Consider the following 18,404-nt stretch of genomic DNA (forward strand, 5'->3'; position numbering starts at 1 on the left):
GATTTGGCCATGAGCAGCGGGCCCCGGCACCCCGCCGCGGGCGCAGATTCCTTCCGAACTGTGAGTATGGCCCGGCCCCTCCCCAGGCCACAGGTGTTCTTGGCCGAGGGTCCCACCCGAGCAGGGCGAGTGTCCCTGGAGAGCCCCGGGAGGGGTGGCGGCACTGCACTGGGGGGGTGCACCATCCCTGCCGGCCTGGCCTGGCCTGGATGGGGCTGGGGTCCGGGATGGGTACTGGGTGGGCGCTCGGTGGGCTTCCACTCCGGCAGGGAGTTGCGGCTCCGAGGCCCTCAGGGCGGTTTGGCCTCAGAGAACTCGGGACCGGGGTCTCTAACCTGGCGACCCCACCCCTGCCAGCCTGGAGGCAGCTCTGCGCAGGGCAGCTCTGGGCCTGCCCGCGGGCACCACGGCCCCGCCCCCGCCCCATGCGCCTCGCAGACCCGCCCCTCGGCCCCCACGTGGTGGCCGCCGGACTTTCCTGGGGAGTGTAATGATTAACCCTGGAGCCGCGGGGGCGGGCTGCCCCCATGGGTCACTCCGGCCAGCGGGGCACGTGACGGGGAAGGGGCGCAGCGCCCCCCCCCTCCCGAGAGCCCCGCCCGCCATGGATTTCCTCCTGCGGCCTCAGGTGCGAGGGGTTCGCCACCCCCTCCCCCGACCCCGCTAGCGCCCCGCCTCGCTCGCCCCGGCCGCCTCCCGCGCTCGTCCTGGTGAGAGTGGGGCGAGCTCTTGGGGGAAGCCCGGCCAGACCCGCGCCGGGCTGGGGGGCCGCCCCCGCCCCCGCCTGCTCTGCGCCGCGGCCGCAGCGGTGTCCCCAGACCCACCTCCCCGCCGCCTGCCCCGCATCCTCGCTCTGCCGCGAAGGGGTTGGCTCGTACCCGCCCTTGGCGATCCCGCGCCCTTCGGGTCCAGAAGCTCTTGAGCTAATATTTGGCGGCACCCGGAGCTGAGACGGGCGGGGGTGGGGGGGAGCGGGGCCAGGCCGGCCCGGGTAGCGGGGAGCCCCCGCGGAGCGCCCCGAGTGGCCAGGCCGCCGCTCGCTCTGCAGCATGACTCAGGTGGGGGGGGGTGAGGGGCGGGGCCGGGAGCGGCGAGGGGCCCGGCTCTGGGGGCTCCCCAGCCCTGCGCATGCATCGCGGGCCCAGGCTTCCCTTCAGGGGCGCGCAGCCCAGTTCCGGTCAGTGAGCGGAAGCGCCTCCAGAAGTTACTCCTCTGGCCCGGCAGCTGTCCTGCAGCCAGCAGGAGTCCCTCGGCCCCAGCCTGTGGGCTGCCAGGGTCACACCCTGCGCGGCTGCACACCCTGGCCCTGCTGAGACTCAGGGTGGCGCGCGGTGCCCCCCCTGCCCCCCACACACCCGTGTGGCACACGCGGGCACAGGCGCGTCCCAGGCCCGAGGGCCCGCGGACAAACTGACTGTCCCCGCGGGTGGGACCCTGTCTGCGGATCTGGGGGAGTCCCACGCCCTCTCTGCTGTTTCCTTCCAGCCTGAGCCAGAGGGCTTGGGCCCCGGGACGCCTGGGTTCCCGGAGCAGGAGGAGGATGAGCTTCACCGGACCCTGGGCGTGGAGCGCTTTGAGGAGATCCTGCAGGAGGCCGGGTCTCGAGGCGGGGAGGAGCCAGGCCGCAGCTACGGAGAGGAAGACTTTGAATGTGAGGGGAGACTGGGGTGGGGAGGGAGTTCCAGCGGGAGGGGCTGTGGGCTGGGGGGGCCGGGCCTGCGCTCAGCCACGCCCCCGCGTCCCTGCAGACCACCGCCAGTCCTCCCACCACATCCACCACCCTCTGTCTACCCACCTGCCTCCGGACACGCGCCGCCGCAAGACACCCCAGGGCCCGGGACGGAAGCCTAGAAGGCGCCCTGGAGCCTCCCCCCCTGGGGAGACCCCTACCATTGAGGAGGGGGAGGAAGACGAGGATGAGACCAGCGAGGCCGAGGGAGTCCGGGCACCCGCCCAGCCGACCCCTGCCTCGACACCCTCGTCGGTGCAGGTGAGCAGGGGCAGGGCTTCTGGGGCCGTCAGGTGCAGGGTCAGCCCGGCCTCACCTGGCCCCGCGGGCCCCGTTGCAGTTCTTTCTGCAGGAGGATGAAGGTGCTGACCGGAAGGCGGAAAGGACCAGCCCGTCGCCCCCGCCCCCGCCGCCCCACCAGGAGGCAGCTCCTCGGGCCACCAAAGGAGCCCTGGCGGGGTACGTGTCGTGTCCCCCGTGGAGGCCCGCCCTGCTCTCAGCCTGGGGCTCCACTCTCAGCCCCGGCTCGCCAGCTGCTGGGACAAGCGCTGGCCTCCCTGAGCCTCCGTTTCCCGCCTCACTCCGAGCGTGATGGACGCTTCCCCACAGGGGTGTGGGGGTGGCAGCGTGGTGGGAATTAGGGCTCTGAGTATGTTTTAGCTGCACGGAACACATTTGGGGGCCTGTCCCCGCCACCTCCCCACGGAGGCTTCAGGTGGCGTGACATTGAGCCCTGACTCAGGCTCTGGACTGGTGGCCCGCAGGCACCCCCTGGGTCCAAAGGGGTGAGAACAATAGGAGACCCCCCTCCCGCTCCTGGGGAGCTGCCAGTCCCCCCTGGTTGTCATCACGTGAAATGGCACCAGAACAAGTTACTGTGCCCAGCACCACGCTCGGGCACCGTGTCAGTACCAGCAGGTGACTGCAGTTTGGGGGTGTTAGCCAGAGAAGGCTTCCTGGAGGAAATCACTTTGAGCCAGGTCTCAAGGTCACTATTATCACAGACCTGTTGTTTCTGGGTGCCAGGCAGCGTGAAGGGCGCGTTGCCCCTCCAGGGCGTGCACAGGCTGGTGTGGGGAGACGGCGGTGCTGGTGGAGCTGGGTCCACAGCGGCCGTCCGCAGGAGGGAACTGGGCGCTTCAGAGAGAGCATGGCCTTGGAAAAGTGGGTCACCCTTGTGGGCAGGGGCGCGCCGAGGCCAGGGCAGCGGGTGGCTGTAGGCGTGGACGGAGGAAGCCGGCTGGAGGGCTCTGGCGGGGACTGGGAGCCTGGGCTGCTGCCAGGGGAGGCGTTTAGAAGGACTGGCTGTGGCAGAGAGAAGGGGGCCTCCTGGTTTTGGAGGATGGGAGCAGAAGTTGGGGTCTGTAAAGGACAAGGAGTTCGGTGGGGGTGGAGGACTATAGTTTTAAAGAGTTCTTTCCCCCGGGGATCCTGCGCCCTTCGGGTTGGGGGGTGCCGGGAGGCGGGGGGAGGAGGGGCCGGGGCACAGCCTGTGTTAGGAGCAGGCAGCTTTGGGGCTTTTGCAGATGTCCCCTCCACCCCCTGGGGCCAGCCTGGGCACCATTTTGCTGCTGAGTGTTTCTTCTCTGGTGGCTTGTGCGAGGACCCGGGGGCTCGTGAGGGGCAGGGCTGGGTTTAGATGCTGCGTTCTGCTGCTGGAGTGCACGCCTTTCACACCGGCACCCAGCGCAAGTGGGGAGTTAGGGGAGTGGGTCCTGCGGGGTGCCCTTCCTTGCATCCTCCCCTGGGGTTCGTAGCCATGGGCGCAGGGCTGGTTTTCTCTGACTCGCGACAATTGTCTGTCCAGAGCCCCAGTGGAAGAGGTGGTGGCTGTGGCCAGTGGCACTGCCGGAGGTGACGATGGGGGTGCCTCGGCGCGCCCCCTGACCAAAGCCCAGCCCGGGCACCGCAGCTACAACCTGCAGGAGAGGCGGCGCATCGGGAGCATGACGGGGGTGGAGCAGGCCCTGCTGCCCCGCGTCCCCACAGATGAGAGCGAGGCCCAGACGCTGGCCACGGCCGACCTGGACCTCATGAAGAGTGAGTCTGGGCCTGAGCCAACCCGAACCCATGGGAACAGGGCCAGGAGAAGGGGGAGCCTAACTCCGACTTTACCCCCAGGTCACCGGTTTGAGGACGTCCCTGGGGTGCGGCGGCACCTGGTGCGGAAGAACGCCAAAGGGCCCTTGCAGAGTGGCCGGGAGGGGCGCGAGCCTGGCCCCACGCCCCGGGCCCGGCCTCGGGCCCCCCACAAGCCCCACGAGGTACTGATCCCTGCTTCCTGCTCCTCCTCGTCCCTGTGCCTCTTCTTCCCCCGCATCCCCCCTTCTGACCTGAGCGTCCGCTTCTCGTCTACACGCTCTCTGCTTCATCGTCAGGGCCGTGTTCTGACCGACTGGGAGGGGCTTGGGGACTTGGCACCGGGGAGGTTTGGGGGAGCAGTGTTACCGAATCTGGTGTTCTCTGCACACATGACCTGTCCTCCCACGACCTGAGAAGATGATCCCCGGTGGCACCAGCCTCACACCTGGAGCAGCGGTTGGCCAGGGTCCCTCTGTCTTAGAAGCCAGGTCCCCAAGCCACGCTCTTCCAGGGGCTTTTCTCGAGGCCTGGCAGACAGGCAGCATGTGCACCTGGGTTACGTGTCCAGCTCCATGACACAGTTCTGCACCCCCGGCTCACCCAGCCAGGGCGAGCAACTCAGCAGAGCCCCCTCTGCCTGCCCACACGGTGCCCTCGGAGGGGACCGCTGCCTTGTCTCAGCTTGCCTAGCTAATGCACAAGGGGGATCCTGTGAGTTGTGTGTGTGTGCGCGCGCACACGTGTGTACACTGTCCACCCCACGCTTTCTCCCAGTCCCCGTGACTGCCCTCCAGGGCACCAGGGAGCCTCCCATTTCTCAGACAGGGAGAGTGAGTCTCGCGCGGCCTGCTTAGTAACTGACCCCGGCTCCTGCCTGGGCGCTGGCTCGGGCCATCTGGGGTCTGCGGCCCCGTCCTGACTTCTCTCGGGGACCCCCGGGCTCCTCTAACCCCAGGTGTTTGTGGAGCTGAATGAGCTGCTGCTGGACAAAAACCAGGAGCCGCAATGGCGGGAAACGGCGCGCTGGATCAAGTTTGAGGAGGACGTGGAGGAGGAGACGGAGCGCTGGGGGAAGCCGCACGTGGCCTCGCTGTCCTTCCGCAGCCTCCTGGAGCTCCGCCGGACGCTGGCCCACGGTGACTGCGCGCTCTTTCCCTGCCTGGCCTCACCCCGGAACCTGCCCGCCCGTTCTCGGAGGGCCGGGTGGTCTGGCCCCCCAGTTCGTCTTGAGCCACACGGCCTGTGATGTTCGAGCCCGTGAGGGGCGGTCAGCAGCCTGCTCCTCCCAGGGTGCAGGGTGACGCGGGGCCGGGCTCTTGCCGCACCCGCAGCAGCGGTTCTGTCAGTGGTGGTTGGGTCGCTGCTGTCAGTAGGGTCAGTGCCGTGGGGCTTCTAAAGAATTTCCGTGGAAGCTTTTCTGAGATGACCTGTGGGGCTGACCCTAATGCAGGACATCTCGGCTCCACGTCCGACATTGCTGCTCTTTGCTCGTTTCCTCCTTCCCGTGGGGGAGTCACCACCAGGTGCTGTCGAAGGGCCTATTTAAGCAGCCGAGGCCCAAGGCAGCCTGCGCTCAGGGCTGATGCCACCCAGGAGCGGGCGGCCCCTGAGTGAGCCTAGCGGCTCTGGCTGAGGTGCCAGCTGTGGGCGCGGGGCCCAAGCTCTGTGGTCCTGTGGCCGCTGCTCAGGGGCCTTGGGTCCTGTTTGTTTTTCATTTCTGTGCTCCTGAATGTTGACCTTGACAACAAAGCGACCCGGTAACTGTTGAAAGGACTTTCCTATCTGTAGGAAGTGGTGGCTCAGAGCGGTGCCAGGTGGGGAGAGGCCTGGGGACGCTCTGAGCCGCCTTCAGATTTGGGGAGCCCAGGTGGAGAGGGAAGCCTGCAGGCGGCCAGGATCCCAGACCAGCTGCGTCACTCTTGAGGGCAGAACAGGGGCAACAGTGGACACCGGGTGAAGAACCTTCACCCGTGAAGAGGAAGAACATTCTAGCAAAGAGTAGTTCAGCCTGAGTAGGAGGCTGCGTGTCCCTGGAAGGTGGCCTGGAGAGACCTAGGGTTCTGAGGCCTCTGCTGAGCCGGGCAGCATCTCTGGAGGGAGGGTGCAGGTTGCAAAGGCGATGGGACGTGGCCAAGGCAGAGTGGCCCCCGAGGTGGTTCTTGGGTTCCGGGGCCAGAGTGCCTTTGTGGATGTGCAGACCCAGAGGCCCCTTCTCCTGGCTCTCCCTGCTCCCACCCTGGCTTGGCCTGTTGCCCCGGGGATGAGGGCCTCTCCATGCTATCCGTATTCCAGGGGCTGTGCTCTTGGACCTGGACCAGCAGACTCTGCCCGGAGTGGCCCACCAGGTGGTGGAGCAGATGGTCATCTCCGACCAGATCAAAGCCGAGGACAGAGCCAACGTGCTGCGGGCCCTGCTGCTGAAACACAGGTGAGCCCCGCCCGCTGCAGGCTGCCTGCTGCCCCCAGCTGCCCCCTCACCGTGCTGCCCTCTGCCCCACCAGCCACCCAAGTGACGAGAAGGACTTCTCCTTCCCCCGCAACATCTCGGCCGGCTCCCTGGGCTCCCTGCTGGGGCACCACCATGGCCAGGGGCCCGAGAGCGACCCGCATGTCACCGAGCCTCTCATTGGCGGTGTGCCCGAGACCCGGCTGGAGATGGAGCGAGAGGTGAGGGACAAGGGCCCCGCCTGGCCAGGAGTGCAGGCCAGCGCCACGTGAGCATGTGGGAGGCGGTGGGGGGGCGGCGGGTGGCCCGGCTGAGCACCCTTCCTCCTGCCGCGTCCCCAGCGCGAGCTGCCACCGCCCGCACCCCCAGCCGGCATCACCCGCTCAAAGTCCAAGCACGAGCTGAAGCTGCTGGAGAAGATCCCCGAGAACGCAGAGGCCACGGTGGTGCTTGTGGGTATGTGGGGGCGCCGGCCGCCTCGGTGCCGCCCCTGGGCTGGGGGTTGGGGGGCCGCCTGCGCCCTGCCCTGGCCCACCCGGTCCCTCGCCCTCAGGCTGCGTGGAGTTCCTGTCCCGCCCCACTATGGCCTTCGTGCGGCTGCGGGAGGCGGTGGAGCTGGACGCGGTGCTGGAGGTGCCGGTGCCCGTGCGCTTCCTCTTCCTGCTGCTGGGCCCGAGCAGCGCCAACATGGACTACCACGAGATCGGCCGCTCCATCTCCACGCTCATGTCCGACAAGGTGCGCCCCTCCCTGCGCCCCGCTCTGGGCCCCGCAGCCTGCGGCCCATGCCCTCACGTGCTCCGTCCCTCTCTGGCAGCAATTCCATGAGGCGGCCTACCTGGCCGACGAGCGGGAGGACCTGCTGACGGCCATCAACGCCTTCCTGGACTGCAGTGTGGTGCTGCCGCCCTCCGAGGTGCAGGGCGAGGAGCTGCTGCGCTCCGTCGCGCACTTCCAGCGCCAGATGCTCAAGAAGCGGGAGGAGCAGGGCCGCCTGCTGCCCACAGGGGCTGGGCTGGAGCCCAAGTCGGCCCAAGATAAGGGTACGGGCCAGTGCAGCCTGGGGGCTGGGGTGGGGGGTCGAGTGCAGACGAGAGCAGGGGCGCGTGGGGAGGGCGCGAGGGCCGGGCGCCCTGACCAAGGCTGGACTGCAGCGCTCCTGCAGATGGTAGAGGCAGCAGGGGCAGTGGAAGACGATGATCCCCTGCGGCGGACGGGCCGGCCCTTCGGGGGGCTGATCCGAGATGTGCAGCGCCGCTACCCCCACTACCTGAGCGACTTTCGGGACGCCCTCGACCCCCAGTGCCTGGCCGCTGTCATCTTCATCTATTTTGCCGCTCTGTCTCCTGCCATCACTTTTGGGGGGCTGCTGGGTAAGGAGAGGCTTCGGTGGGGGCAAGGAGGGCGCCTGCTCTGGATACCTGTCCTGGCTCCTGAACTGGAACCTGCACCCCTCAGGAGAGAAGACGCAGGACCTAATTGGGGTGTCAGAGCTAATCATGTCCACGGCGATCCAGGGCGTGATCTTCTGCCTGCTGGGCGCCCAGCCGCTGCTGGTGATCGGCTTCTCGGGGCCCCTGCTGGTCTTCGAGGAGGCCTTCTTCTCGGTGAGGCCCCTCTTCCTCCACTCAACCCCCCCGCCCCCCCAGGCCCCGAGCCCTGGGCCTGACAGAGCCCCTCACGCCCCCAGTTCTGCAACAGCAACAACCTGGAGTACCTGGTGGGCCGTGTGTGGATCGGCTTCTGGCTGGTGCTCCTCGCCCTGCTGATGGTGGCTCTGGAGGGCAGCTTCCTGGTGCGCTTCGTGTCCCGCTTCACCCAGGAGATCTTCGCCTTCCTCATCTCCCTCATCTTCATCTACGAGACCTTCTACAAGCTGGTTAAGGTGGGCAGGCTGCCCCCGCTGGGCCGGGATGGGCACGGCTTCGGCACTGAAGGGAGCTGGGCAGCCGGTTCCTCTTGTTCTCCCCACTGGATGTGAGGCCACACTGGCCCCGAGCACCCCGCTCGGGGCTTGGCGCTAGCACGGCTTCTGGTCACGCGTCAAAACTCACGTCAGTTTAATAGCAGAGCAACAGCGCTTTTCCTCTAGCGCCGAACAGTGACGTGGGCAGAAAGGGAGCATCGAGGGGGCGGCCGCGGCCGCGCTCTGGCATCGGGGCCCTGGCCCGGAGCTGGTCTCCAGCCACCTCCCTGAATCACACCAGCCCCTCGACCCTGGAGCACCCCGAGCTCGCGTGTGGGCCCCTGGGTCGTCTCCTTCAGCGTGACGGCTTCTGGAGGAAGCGCTTAACACGGCTGAGCCCCCGAAGCCTGCCGCTCAGCTGACGGTGCCTTGTTGTCTGCCCAGATCTTCCAGGAGCACCCCCTCCACGGTTGTTCAGCGGTCAACACCTCTGAGGTGGAGAGCGGCGGCGGCAGCAGCGAGAACACCACATGGGCTGGGACCGAGGCCATGCCCGGCCTGCGCAACGGGAGCTGGGCCAGGCCCACTGGGCAGGGGAGGCCCCTGGACCAGCCCAACACCGCGCTGCTGTCCCTGGTGCTCATGGCCGGCACCTTCTTCATCGCCTTCTTCCTGCGCAAGTTCAAGAACAGCCGCTTCTTCCCTGGCCGTGTGCGTGGCTGGGAGGCCGGAGGGGGGTGGGAGCTGGGGCCGGGAAGGGGGTGACAGGGAGTCAGGGTGGAACGAGAAGGGAGGCCCCTGAGCCCGGTGCACGCCCACAGGTGCGGCGGGTGATTGGGGACTTTGGGGTGCCCATCGCGATCCTCATCATGGTGCTCGTGGATTACAGTATTGAGGACACCTACACCCAGGTAAGTGGCGCAGATGCAGAGTGGGGCAGGTGCTGCCCAGGGAGTGGCTCTGGACAGCCCCCTCAGGCTCCCCAAACTGAGCCGCCTCTTAGCTGGGCAGACACCAGGCCTTTCCCCAGCGCCTCCTCAACCTTCACCCTGCCTGGCACAGCTGGGGGGCTCCTTCCGAGGCTCACCCGCCCCCCTCTTTGCCCTGCAGAAACTGAGTGTGCCCAGTGGGTTCTCGGTGACGGCCCCAGAAAAACGGGGCTGGGTCATCAATCCCCTGGGGGAGAACAGTGCCTTCCCCGTGTGGATGATGGTCGCCAGCTTGCTGCCCGCCATTCTGGTCTTCATCCTCATCTTCATGGAGACGCAGATCACCACGTGAGTGGTCCCAGCCTTGGGGGCTGCGTGGACAACAAGGACCTGGTGCGTGGAGGGGCCAAACCCAAGCCAGGCTGGAGGACCCCACCGGCAGGGTGCCAGGCTGGCTGCTGGCTTATTTTGTCGGCAGAACACCCTGGTGTTGGCTAGGAGGTCCAATGTGGGCGGGGAGCTGTGCTGGAGGACAGGTGGGTGGGTGGACACTGTGGACAGGGCTGAGGCTTCAGCTCAGGAAGGGATGCTCATCCTGAGGGAGGGGCAGGGCATGCCAGGCTCCAGACACGGGCACGCGGGCCCTGGGGCGAGCCGGCTGCCCTCCGCGGCCGGGCTGGGACTCAGCGAGCGCTGCCCGCCAGGCTGATCATCTCCAAGAAGGAGCGCATGCTGCAGAAGGGCTCCGGCTTCCACCTGGACTTGCTGCTCATTGTGGCCATGGGTGGCATCTGTGCCCTCTTCGGCCTGCCCTGGCTGGCAGCGGCCACCGTGCGCTCCGTCACTCATGCCAACGCGCTCACTGTCATGAGCAAGGCCGTGGCGCCCGGGGACAAGCCCAAGATCCAGGAGGTCAAGGAGCAGCGGGTGACAGGACTGTTGGTTGCCCTGCTCGTGGGTATGTCTGCCTCGCGCCCTCGCCCTTCCCAGCGGGTCCCGCGCAGAGCCCTGTGGCCAGCGCGCTTTTCCTGCCCACAGGCCTCTCCATGGTTATCGGGGACCTGCTCCGGCAGATCCCCCTTGCTGTGCTCTTCGGGATTTTCCTGTACATGGGCGTCACTTCCCTCAACGGGATCCAGTTCTACGAGCGGCTGCACTTGCTGCTCATGCCGGCCAAACACCACCCGGACGTCACCTATGTTAAGAAGGTGAGACCCTGCCCTCCAGCCCCCCACCGCCGCCCGCCAGCCTCCACACTGGGTGCGCCGCCAGGCAGGCCCCCTGCAGTCTGCTTGCCGGGAAGGAGGCGCCCCTCGGGTGCCGGCCCCGGCTCATCTCTGCTCCGCCCCAGGTTCGGACCCTCCGGATGCACCTGTTCACGGCCCTGCAGCTGCTCTGCCTGGCGCTGCTCTGGGCTGTCATGTCCACAGCAGCCTCCCTGGCCTTCCCCTTCATCCTCATCCTCACAGTGCCGCTCCGCATGGCGGTGCTCACCCGCATCTTCACGGAGCGAGAGATGAAATGTGTAAGGCCTGCCCCCCCCCCGCCCCCTTCCCCCTGTGGTTGTGGGACCCAGGTCTTGACTCGGCCCCCCCGCAGCTGGATGCGAACGAGGCGGAGCCGGTGTTCGACGAGCGAGAGGGCGTGGACGAGTACAACGAGATGCCGATGCCCGTGTAGCCGGAGGACGGACGGACAGAGGGAACAGGGGCTGGGGCGCCCTCCCCACCCCGCCCTCGTTTTTATTTAAATGAATAATTTAAAGCCCCTTACACTCTCCTCCCCACCCTGTAGTAAAGTGCTTCGGCCCCCACCCGACCCCGCCTTCTGTCTCTGTGGGGTGAGAGGGCACGAATGGGAAAGTGGGGCTCCCGGGCTCCCGATCCCAGAAACGAGCTGCGTGGTGGGGCAGGAAAGGGCCTTTAATGCAAAACCCAAACGAGGAAGCCAAAGTGCAAATCGTCCACCCCCCATAGGGGAGCCATCCTGAACCCCCTGTGGCCCCTCACCCCCCTTCAGGCCCCCAGCGGAGGCCCAGCGCCTGGAGCTTCTGCCGCAGGTAGCTCTTGAGCTGGGGCAGGCCTCTCTGGGACTCCAGTTCCTCGAAGGGCAGCTGCAGGGAGAGGGCCGCAGGTGACCGCGGGCCGGGCGGGGCGCGTGGGGCTGCACGGGCGGGGCGGGTGCGCTCACCGGCAGGAGCTGGTAGCCCATCAGGCCCAGGTGCCGCTCCCGCAGGGCCCGGGAGCCCAGCAGGACCCGGCCGTCGCGGCAGAAGTGCCAGCGCTCCCGCAGCATCAGCACCACCCTGGGGACAGCGGCGGACAGCGGCTCAGGGCCTGGGCCCGCGCAGGGGAGGCCCCCCGCCCACCTCCCTTACCTCTGGGCGGGGTCGCTGGTGGTGGGCTGGGAGGCAGCGGGGCCCTGGGGACAGGGCCTGGGAGGGTAGGGTAGGAAGGGGTCCTGGGTCCTCACGGGAAGCACCGCGCCCGAGCTGCTGACGCACAGCAGGAAGTCTGGAGGGGAGAGAGGGCGCTGGCTTGCGGGCCAGGCTCTGTGGAACCAGCCCGCCCGGCCGCCCCAGCTCACCTGTGCTGTAGCCAGGGGGCACCGTCAGGTCCCGGCGGTATTTCTCCTCCCCCAGCAGCTGGCGCAGCCCCTCGGCTACTATGTCCTTGTGACTGTGAGGAGAGAAGCACGGGTAGCGGCGGACCCAGGCGCCCGGGCCCAGCCGTCCCCCCCAGCCCAGCGCCCCCGGCAGGGGCTGGGCTGCCTCAAGGCCTGGCGTTACAAGGCCGAGGCTCTTCTCTGCCGCCCGCGGCCAGTCCCCCCGGCCCCAGCTGCCCCGGCCACCTGTACTTGCAGCGGGCACGGTCCGTGATGAGAGGCTGGGGGAAGATGGGCACTTGCTGCCTTCGGGGAAGGCGGGGACCCCGGTAATCGGGGAGCTCCAGCTCCACGGCCGTGTCCAGCAGGGAGAGGTAGCGCCGCACGATCAGAGCGTGAGGGGTGCCTGCGGGAAGCGGGACTGAGGCTGGCTGGGCCGCGGCCCTGCGGCCCCTCCCCGGCCCTCCCGTCCGCGTACCACTGATGTGGCTGATGAAGCCCGGGGAAAAGACAAAGTGCAGGGCTCGGAAGGGCAGGCAGCGCAGCTGGCACAGCGACATCAAGATGTTGACGGTGGCCAGCGGGGCCACCCCCGCTTCCCGAGCCAGGATCCTCTCAAGGCAGGGCATGAACTGCTGTTCCAGGGGCAAGTAGTTCAGCCGCCCGAAGGGCAGAACCAACTTCTGTACCACCTGTGGGGGAAGAGCAGCGTCAGCCCCAGCTGCAGGAAGAGCTCCCGTTTTTAATGCGAGAGGGGCTCGCCCTGCGGGCTCTGGCTTGGGTCGGCGTAAAGTTCTCTGCCCTAACGGTCTCAGCAGAAGCACCAAAGCACAAGGGCCTTGAGCCCTGTGCACTTATCAGTCACCAAACAGTGACATGGCTGTGTGTCCTGCCGAGGCCCAGAGCAGGCCTTGGTGCAGCTGAGGGCACTGTGTGCGCAGACACCAGCACAGAACCAGGTGTGTGCTGGGCAACGCGGATGGGGACGGGGTGGGGGGGGCAGAGCAGAATTGCCCCCCAGGAAGCGGCCAATCAAGCCGGACAGAGGGCTGGGCCTGCTGGAAGGGCTGAGGCTGATGGGAGAGTGGTAGGCAATCCCACCTTGCTGCTGAGCTGGGCTTCCTGGACTACCAGGAAGTGAGCAATGGTTTCCAGAAGCTGGGGCTCCCGCAAGCGGTGCCGGGCCAGGTGCTGGGCCAGGAGCACCATCACGTGGGGGGTCAGTTCCTCTGGCCTGGCCTCTGTGAAGAACAGCCTGTCACACTGGGCGCACAGGCCAGACCACCACAGTCCAGATGACCCCACCTGCGTGCTCAGCACCCCCGCCTCCTGCACCCCTCCAGCACCTGCCAGGCTGCGGATGAGATGCTGCCTCGGATGCCGCAGGAAACGGGGGCAGCTCAGAGCCGCTTCCAACCTCTGCCCACCACACAGGACAGGTTTCGGAGGGGGTGGCGGCTTCGGAGGGAGGCGGAACCTTCGCTCCTGCTCCAGGGCATGCACCAGGGGCCCATCTGCTGGGAAGCCTGAGAGGCAGAGGGTCAGAGAGGGGGCAGTCCTGGTAGCGGGAGCTGCTCTCTGTTCTCATAGGGTTTAGTTAGTGACTTCCCAGCCTTCATCTCCGTTCTCGGGGCTGGAAGGCTGGCTAGAGTGCAAGTGGCAACACTGCAGGCATGAAACGCCACGTGAACGTGAGGTATCCAAGCAGTCTGCGGGGAAGGCCTCAGACAAAGGCCAGCAAGTTCTCATCTTGTGCAATGGTGACATCGTGGTGGCTTCCTAGAGCGCTACGTTAGGAGGATCTGGGGTGCCCCTAGCCAAGCTGATCGAAGGCTGCTGAGCTGGTGATGTCGCCGTGGTTGGGGGCGGGAGCAGCAGCCAGCAGGCCGGGGAAGGGGCCACTCCTGGCAAGGCCTGGGCGCTGAGTTCTGCCAGTGATCTCAATCCTCTCTACTCTGCCACTAACACCCGCCCCCAGGCCCATCCTCACCAAGTAAGACTGCAAGGTGCAGACACACATGGATGGTGTGAATGTCAAAGGAAGGGCAGTTTCGGATGATGAGCTGACTCAAGTCCTGCAGGGTGGCCTGCTCCACAGGAGGGGGCCGTGGCCTAGACCCCAAGAGCTGGCCCAGGCGATGAAGCGCCACAGGGTAGTGGTGGGCGCGCACCTTGGTGGGGTTCTGGCCCAGCCAACGCAGCAGCTCCCCTGGGCTCCTCGCCTGTTCCAGAAGCCGCTGCAGCCCCTGCACAGGGCCTGCATGGGGGCTTCCTCCAGGGGGCCGGTCCCCCCACTTGCTGGGCCCCAGACAGCAGGGCTGTACTGGAGGGAGCAGCAGCAGGCCAGAGAGCCGGGCAGTGGAGGCCTGGGCAGAGAGCAGGACCCGGAGCATGGAGCTGGGTGATGGAGACCCTGAGGGGCGGCCCAGAAAAGGGGGTGAGGGTTTCTCCCAAGGGGAGAGAGGTCGCTAAGCTACTCCTTGCCTCACTCCCCGAAGCAAAGGGCCCGGACTCCGGGCACCCCAGACTCATGTTCACCCCTCTGCTGGTCTCCCCACCCCGCCCCTCTCTGCTTCCTTCCACTCCCGGGAAAGAGCAATCGGAATCCTGGAGCGTTGTCAGCGCCGGGCACCGTCGGGGCAACTGCACATGCACTACCCGCCCCGACGCGCCTGCCACGCCCACGGGAGGTGGGCAGCGCCGGCGCGGCCCCCGCTTCGCAGGCGGAGAGACCAAGGCCCGGGGAGGTGAGCCCCGGGTCGCAAGTCGGGTCAGTGGGCGCGCCCAGCCCGGAGCTCCGCTCGCCCCGTCGGCGGCCCCGCCACCACCTCCCCCTCCCGCAGGAGGCGGCGGCGCGGGGAGCAGCGCGGCGGGCGGGCCGGGCTCCGGGCTGGGCGCGCCCACTTACCAGCGGCGTGACCTTGGGCCAGGGGCTGCGTCTCCCGGCCGGAGCCTCCTCGCCCGTGAGGCGAGAGCGCGGCGCCCGGCTCGCGGGGCGCCCGTGGAGCGCGGGCGCGCGGCCGGCGGCGGCAGGGGTCCCCACACCCGCCCGGCCCGGGGACGCCAGGACCCCGGGGCGCGGCCGCGGCGCCTACTCCCGCCGCCCTCCCGCGGCCCGGCCCGCAAGCGCCTCCCCTACATGGCTCCCCGGGCCCCGCGCAGGTCGCTCCCTCGGTCGGTCTCGGGGCCCGGGGGCCGGGCTCCCCCCGCGGCCTCCTCATCGGCGGGCCGCCGAGTCCGCCATCTTCCCAGCAGCCCCCGGAACGCCGCCCCGTCCTCGGCCAGCACTGACGTGGCTCCCGTCGGGCCCTGCGAGCCCGGGGCGCCGCCGGCCCCGCCCCGCTTCCGGGAAGCTGCGCGCGGGGGGCGGGGCCGGCGGGGGGCGGGGCCGGCGCGGCCTGGGCTGGGGGCGCCCGGGCAGGGCCGGCAGAGCCCCCCAGGCCCTCTCCGGGGGGCAGGGCCGCGTCCCCCCCGCGGGCCCACACAGGCAGACACACAGGAGGAGGGAAAACGTCACAGTCATTTAATCCGCACGCGTTTCCGACACCCCTCCGCGCCGCCCGGCCCCTCGCCGACCGCCGGCGTCCCCGGGACCCCAAAGGGCCCAACGAGCCGTCAGGGCCGGGAGTGCTCAGGCGGGACCCCGGGACGGCCCAGGGCGGTGGCCCGGCCCTGCCCAGGGCCCAGGCAGCGACAGCAGCTGCCTGACCCCGAGGACGCCACCGTCAGCGGCCCCGGCCGGCCGGCTGCCCGCGAGCCGCGGAGGTCACAGGGCGGGGCCTCCGCCCGCCCCCGGGGCGCTCCGCAGTGCAGGGCCGGGCTCCAGGGCGGGGGGAAGAGGCAGGCCCGAGAGGCCGGCCCGGGCAGACAGCAGCTCCCACTGTGGCGTGGGGAGCAGGGTCCGGAGGGGCCCGCGACCCCCTCGCGAGCTCGCGGAGGCACTACGGGCGGTACATGGCAAAGGCCAGGAGACTGAGGAGCAGGGTGAAGCCGGCCAGGCCCAGGGTGGCGGTCAAGGGGAAGAAGGGCCGGTACTGGATCTGGCAGTACCAGAGCAGCAGCAGCAGCAGCAGCAGCAGGGGCAGCAGGAGGCTGCCTATTTCCAGCCCGGAGGGGCTTGGCTCGGACCCCGGTGGGCAGGGGGGATGTGGGGGCCCGACCCTCGTGGACACGTGGCAGTGGAGAACGCAGTTGGGAGGGAGGTGAAGGCTGCCCAGCGTCTGGGTGTCGTCTCCTAGCAGCTGCCCTTGGTAGATGAGCCGTACCTGCTGCTCCCGGCCGGGAAACTGGGTCCTGAGGAGAGAGGGACCTGGGTAAGAGAGCAGGCCTCAGGCAGTCCTGGCCCCTGGCCCCAGAAACATACTCCCCCCTCCCCGCCACCCAGCTCACAGTCTCCAAGGGGGTGCCCACCTGCCAAAGGGGAACAAGTGTGCAATTTGGAGACCTCAGTTCGCTCATCTATAAAATGAGGGGGAGTCTCACATCTCCACGGCCCCTTCCAGGTCTTCACTCCCACCCCACCCCTAAACACTTCCAGTCCTCGGCCCAGCTTACCTTTTCAGGGAGCCAATAGTGTCGTGCGGCCAGGCCCTGGCCACCTGCTCTGAATCGTTGAGGAACTTCAACCGCAGCACTAGGGGCTCTTGGGGGGAGTCCGGAGGTGATGGTGGCATTGCTGGGAGCCCCGTGCTGGGCTCAGGCTGTGCCGCCTGACCTCTGTGTCTCAGACTGGGGGTCTCGGCTCCTGGGGCCTCTCCTCTGACGCTGTCGGTGACTGCCATAGTTTCACTGTGCTGTGCTGGTGTTGGGGTCCCTGATGGCTGGGGCAGTGGGTGGGCGCCCTCCGTGGTGTGCGTTGAGAACCAGGCCAGAGCCAGCACCAGAAGGCAGGCAAGCACGGCAAAAAGGACGGTCACTTCATCACCCACCCCTTCAATCAGGGCCATGGCACCTGCCTTGCCCGCTGCACTACCGAGCTGGAGAGGCACAAATAACCCATGAGGGGTGGGCTCCCGGGTCAAGGGGTCAAGAGCCCTCCGAACTCCACAGGCTCCCGGCCCCCCCACCGCAATGCTCCCAGTCCCGGGCCCTTCACCCGGGGCAGAGCGCGGAGGCTCCTTCCCAAGCACAAATCCCGAGTCCGAACTTTGTGTCACCTGAGTTCTAGGTCGCTATCCAGCTCCCCAGATCTTTCAAACCCTCTGGGGGGGAGGGGGGGAGACCTTGACCTTCTAAGCAACCTCTCCTCTAAATCCAACCCCCACCAAACTTTACTCCAAAGCATACGTAATTCTTCGCTTTACTTCATCCCAAAGTTCATCTCCCCCCACAGCCTCTGTCGCTGAAAGGGGAGGAAATGGGCCTGGAGGCGCCCCTTCCCCCACCCCGATGCCAGCCCCCGGTGCCCCCGCCGCGGCGCCGGCTGCCGGCCCAGGCCTCCCCACCCTGAACGTCAGACTCCGCCCCGGCAATCCCGAGCTCCCGAGGGCTGCCACCCCGCGCCCCGCTCGCCCCACCTCGTGCACTCAGACCCCACCCCGCGGCGGCGCCGGCGGCCGCCCCGACCCCGCCCGCGGGCCGACCCCGGCTCCCGCCGGGCACCCAAGCCCGCCCCGCCCCCCGCCCCCCGCTCCAGCTGCCCGCCCCCGAGGCCGCGGGCGGGCGGGCGCGGGCGATCCCGGGGCGGGGCCGGGGCGGCGGGGTGGGCGCGGCCTCGGCGCGGGGACTCACCGCCCGGCGCCGCCGGCTCCATCGCGGACCCTCGGGCACTTCCGCGCGGGAGCGCCGAGGTCGCCGGCACCTGGCGCCCCCCCGCCGCCCGGCGCATTGTGGGACTTGTAGTCCGGGCGGGCGCGCCCTCCGCCCCGCGGGCTGCGGCGCTCGAGCGGGCGCGCGGGCCGGGCCGGGCGGGGCGCGCGGGGTCGGCGCGGGCGGGCTCGGAGGCCGCCCTCGCCCCCGGGCTGTCGTGGCGGCGGGGCCCGCCCGTCCTCCCTCGGCACCTGGGGCGGCTGTCGCTCCGGAAACCAACGTCAGCCGCAGCACGTCAGACTCCGGCGTTTCCAGGGGGGACTCGGGGGAGCGCGGGGGACCCCCGCCCCCCTCCGCGCTCGGGTCCGCGTGGACGCCCGAGGCGCCCTGGGGCGCCCGCAGGACCCTGCCGCGCGGAGACCGGGGTCCGGGGGCTGCCCCGGCGGACGGCAGAGCCTCCCAGCCCTCGGGGCTCCTCGGGGGCTCGGCTGCCCGGTCCCCCCGCACCCCACTTCCTGCGGTAAGGCTGAAGGAAGCGTGGACTTTGGAAGCTGGCACGGACGCTGATCCTTTGTCCTGTGCTTCACAGCCGTGTGACCTTGGATCCCTCATTAAATCTCTTTGAACCTCAGTTTCTTCGTTCTTAAAACACACTTCACCGGGCGACCGTGAGAGACACGAGGGGTTTGTTAAAGCCGCGTGCGGACCGCGTCCGGGGTCTGTCCCAGGTGGAAATTTGCTCCCCTGGGGTTAGTGCCCCCTCCACCCGCATCTGGGCTGGGAAATCCGGCCCCTAGAACGTGACTCTTCAGAGGATGTCGTGCCCCAGCCTGGCCCGGCCCGGCCAGCTAGTTTCTGTGGGGTTTCCACCCCTCCTCTGGGCTCCTGGAGCCGCAGCCTCTCACATCCTGGCCTGTATAGGTCATTCTGGAATAAAGGTGATGTGAGCCTAGTATTCAA

General features: G+C 68.4%; 3 protein-coding genes across 6 annotated transcripts; 1 reads left to right on the plus strand and 2 right to left on the minus strand.

Annotated features, from left to right (window-relative positions):
* Positions 1-9: 9 nt before the first annotated feature.
* Positions 10-11,129, plus strand: SLC4A2 (solute carrier family 4 member 2). Its single transcript, XM_037515762.2, has 22 exons — positions 10-60; positions 1,486-1,651; positions 1,749-1,990; positions 2,070-2,188; positions 3,537-3,769; positions 3,851-3,993; positions 4,767-4,947; positions 6,104-6,239; positions 6,313-6,478; positions 6,599-6,713; positions 6,811-6,995; positions 7,075-7,300; positions 7,412-7,630; positions 7,716-7,864; positions 7,948-8,142; positions 8,608-8,874; positions 8,985-9,074; positions 9,274-9,440; positions 9,797-10,050; positions 10,131-10,300; positions 10,444-10,617; positions 10,692-11,129. The coding sequence occupies exons 1-22, from the start codon at positions 10-12 to the stop codon at positions 10,770-10,772; spliced, it is 3,729 nt and encodes a 1,242-aa protein (XP_037371659.1). The 3' UTR covers positions 10,773-11,129.
* Positions 10,824-14,962, minus strand: FASTK (Fas activated serine/threonine kinase). 4 transcript variants are annotated; one of them, XM_037515773.2, is made up of 10 exons: positions 14,836-14,955; positions 13,687-14,109; positions 13,043-13,222; positions 12,798-12,937; positions 12,175-12,388; positions 11,943-12,102; positions 11,679-11,770; positions 11,470-11,605; positions 11,283-11,397; positions 11,003-11,205 (listed from the first exon to the last, which is right to left on the minus strand). In XM_037515773.2, the coding sequence occupies exons 1-10, from the start codon at positions 14,915-14,917 to the stop codon at positions 11,098-11,100; spliced, it is 1,650 nt and encodes a 549-aa protein (XP_037371670.1). In that variant the 5' UTR covers positions 14,918-14,955; the 3' UTR covers positions 11,003-11,097. The 4 variants fall into 4 exon arrangements, with proteins under 4 accessions (XP_054548734.1, XP_054548735.1, XP_037371670.1 ...); XM_054692759.1 differs by lacking the exon at positions 11,283-11,397 and having other exon boundaries at positions 10,824-11,205; positions 14,836-14,940; XM_037515782.2 differs by lacking the exon at positions 13,687-14,109 and having other exon boundaries at positions 14,836-14,962.
* Positions 14,963-15,517: 555 nt separating this feature from the next.
* Positions 15,518-17,456, minus strand: TMUB1 (transmembrane and ubiquitin like domain containing 1). The gene is made up of 3 exons (XM_037523861.1): positions 17,427-17,456; positions 16,251-16,672; positions 15,518-15,989 (listed from the first exon to the last, which is right to left on the minus strand). The coding sequence occupies exons 2-3, from the start codon at positions 16,640-16,642 to the stop codon at positions 15,638-15,640; spliced, it is 744 nt and encodes a 247-aa protein (XP_037379758.1). The 5' UTR covers positions 16,643-16,672; positions 17,427-17,456; the 3' UTR covers positions 15,518-15,637.
* Between the last annotated feature and the right edge of the window lie 948 nt (positions 17,457-18,404).

This window comes from Talpa occidentalis, unplaced genomic scaffold, assembly GCF_014898055.3.
Source record: "Talpa occidentalis isolate TD23 unplaced genomic scaffold, MPIMG_talOcc4v2.1, whole genome shotgun sequence".
NCBI lineage: Eukaryota > Metazoa > Chordata > Mammalia > Eulipotyphla > Talpidae > Talpa > Talpa occidentalis.

Bases quoted from the DNA above. Each gene is read 5' to 3' on its own strand.
- FASTK (XM_054692759.1), bottom strand. From the start codon at position 14,917: ATGAGGAGGCCGCGGGGGGAGCCCGGCCCCCGGGCCCCGAGACCGACC. The intron at 12,938-13,042 runs GTGCTGGAGGGG...TGTTCTTCACAG, and splicing joins TCTCATCCGCAGCCTGGCAG to AGGCCAGGCCAGAGGAACTG. The intron at 11,771-11,942 runs GTGGCCGGGGCA...CTCTCCTCACAG, and splicing joins CGTGCCCGCTGCAAGTACAG to TCACAAGGACATAGTAGCCG.
- SLC4A2 (XM_037515762.2), top strand. From the start codon at position 10: ATGAGCAGCGGGCCCCGGCACCCCGCCGCGGGCGCAGATTCCTTCCGA. The intron at 6,996-7,074 runs GTGCGCCCCTCC...CCTCTCTGGCAG, and splicing joins CCACGCTCATGTCCGACAAG to CAATTCCATGAGGCGGCCTA. The intron at 7,631-7,715 runs GTAAGGAGAGGC...TGCACCCCTCAG, and splicing joins CACTTTTGGGGGGCTGCTGG to GAGAGAAGACGCAGGACCTA.
- TMUB1 (XM_037523861.1), bottom strand. From the start codon at position 16,642: ATGGCCCTGATTGAAGGGGTGGGTGATGAAGTGACCGTCCTTTTTGCC. The intron at 15,990-16,250 runs GTAAGCTGGGCC...CTCTCTCCTCAG, and splicing joins ACTATTGGCTCCCTGAAAAG to GACCCAGTTTCCCGGCCGGG.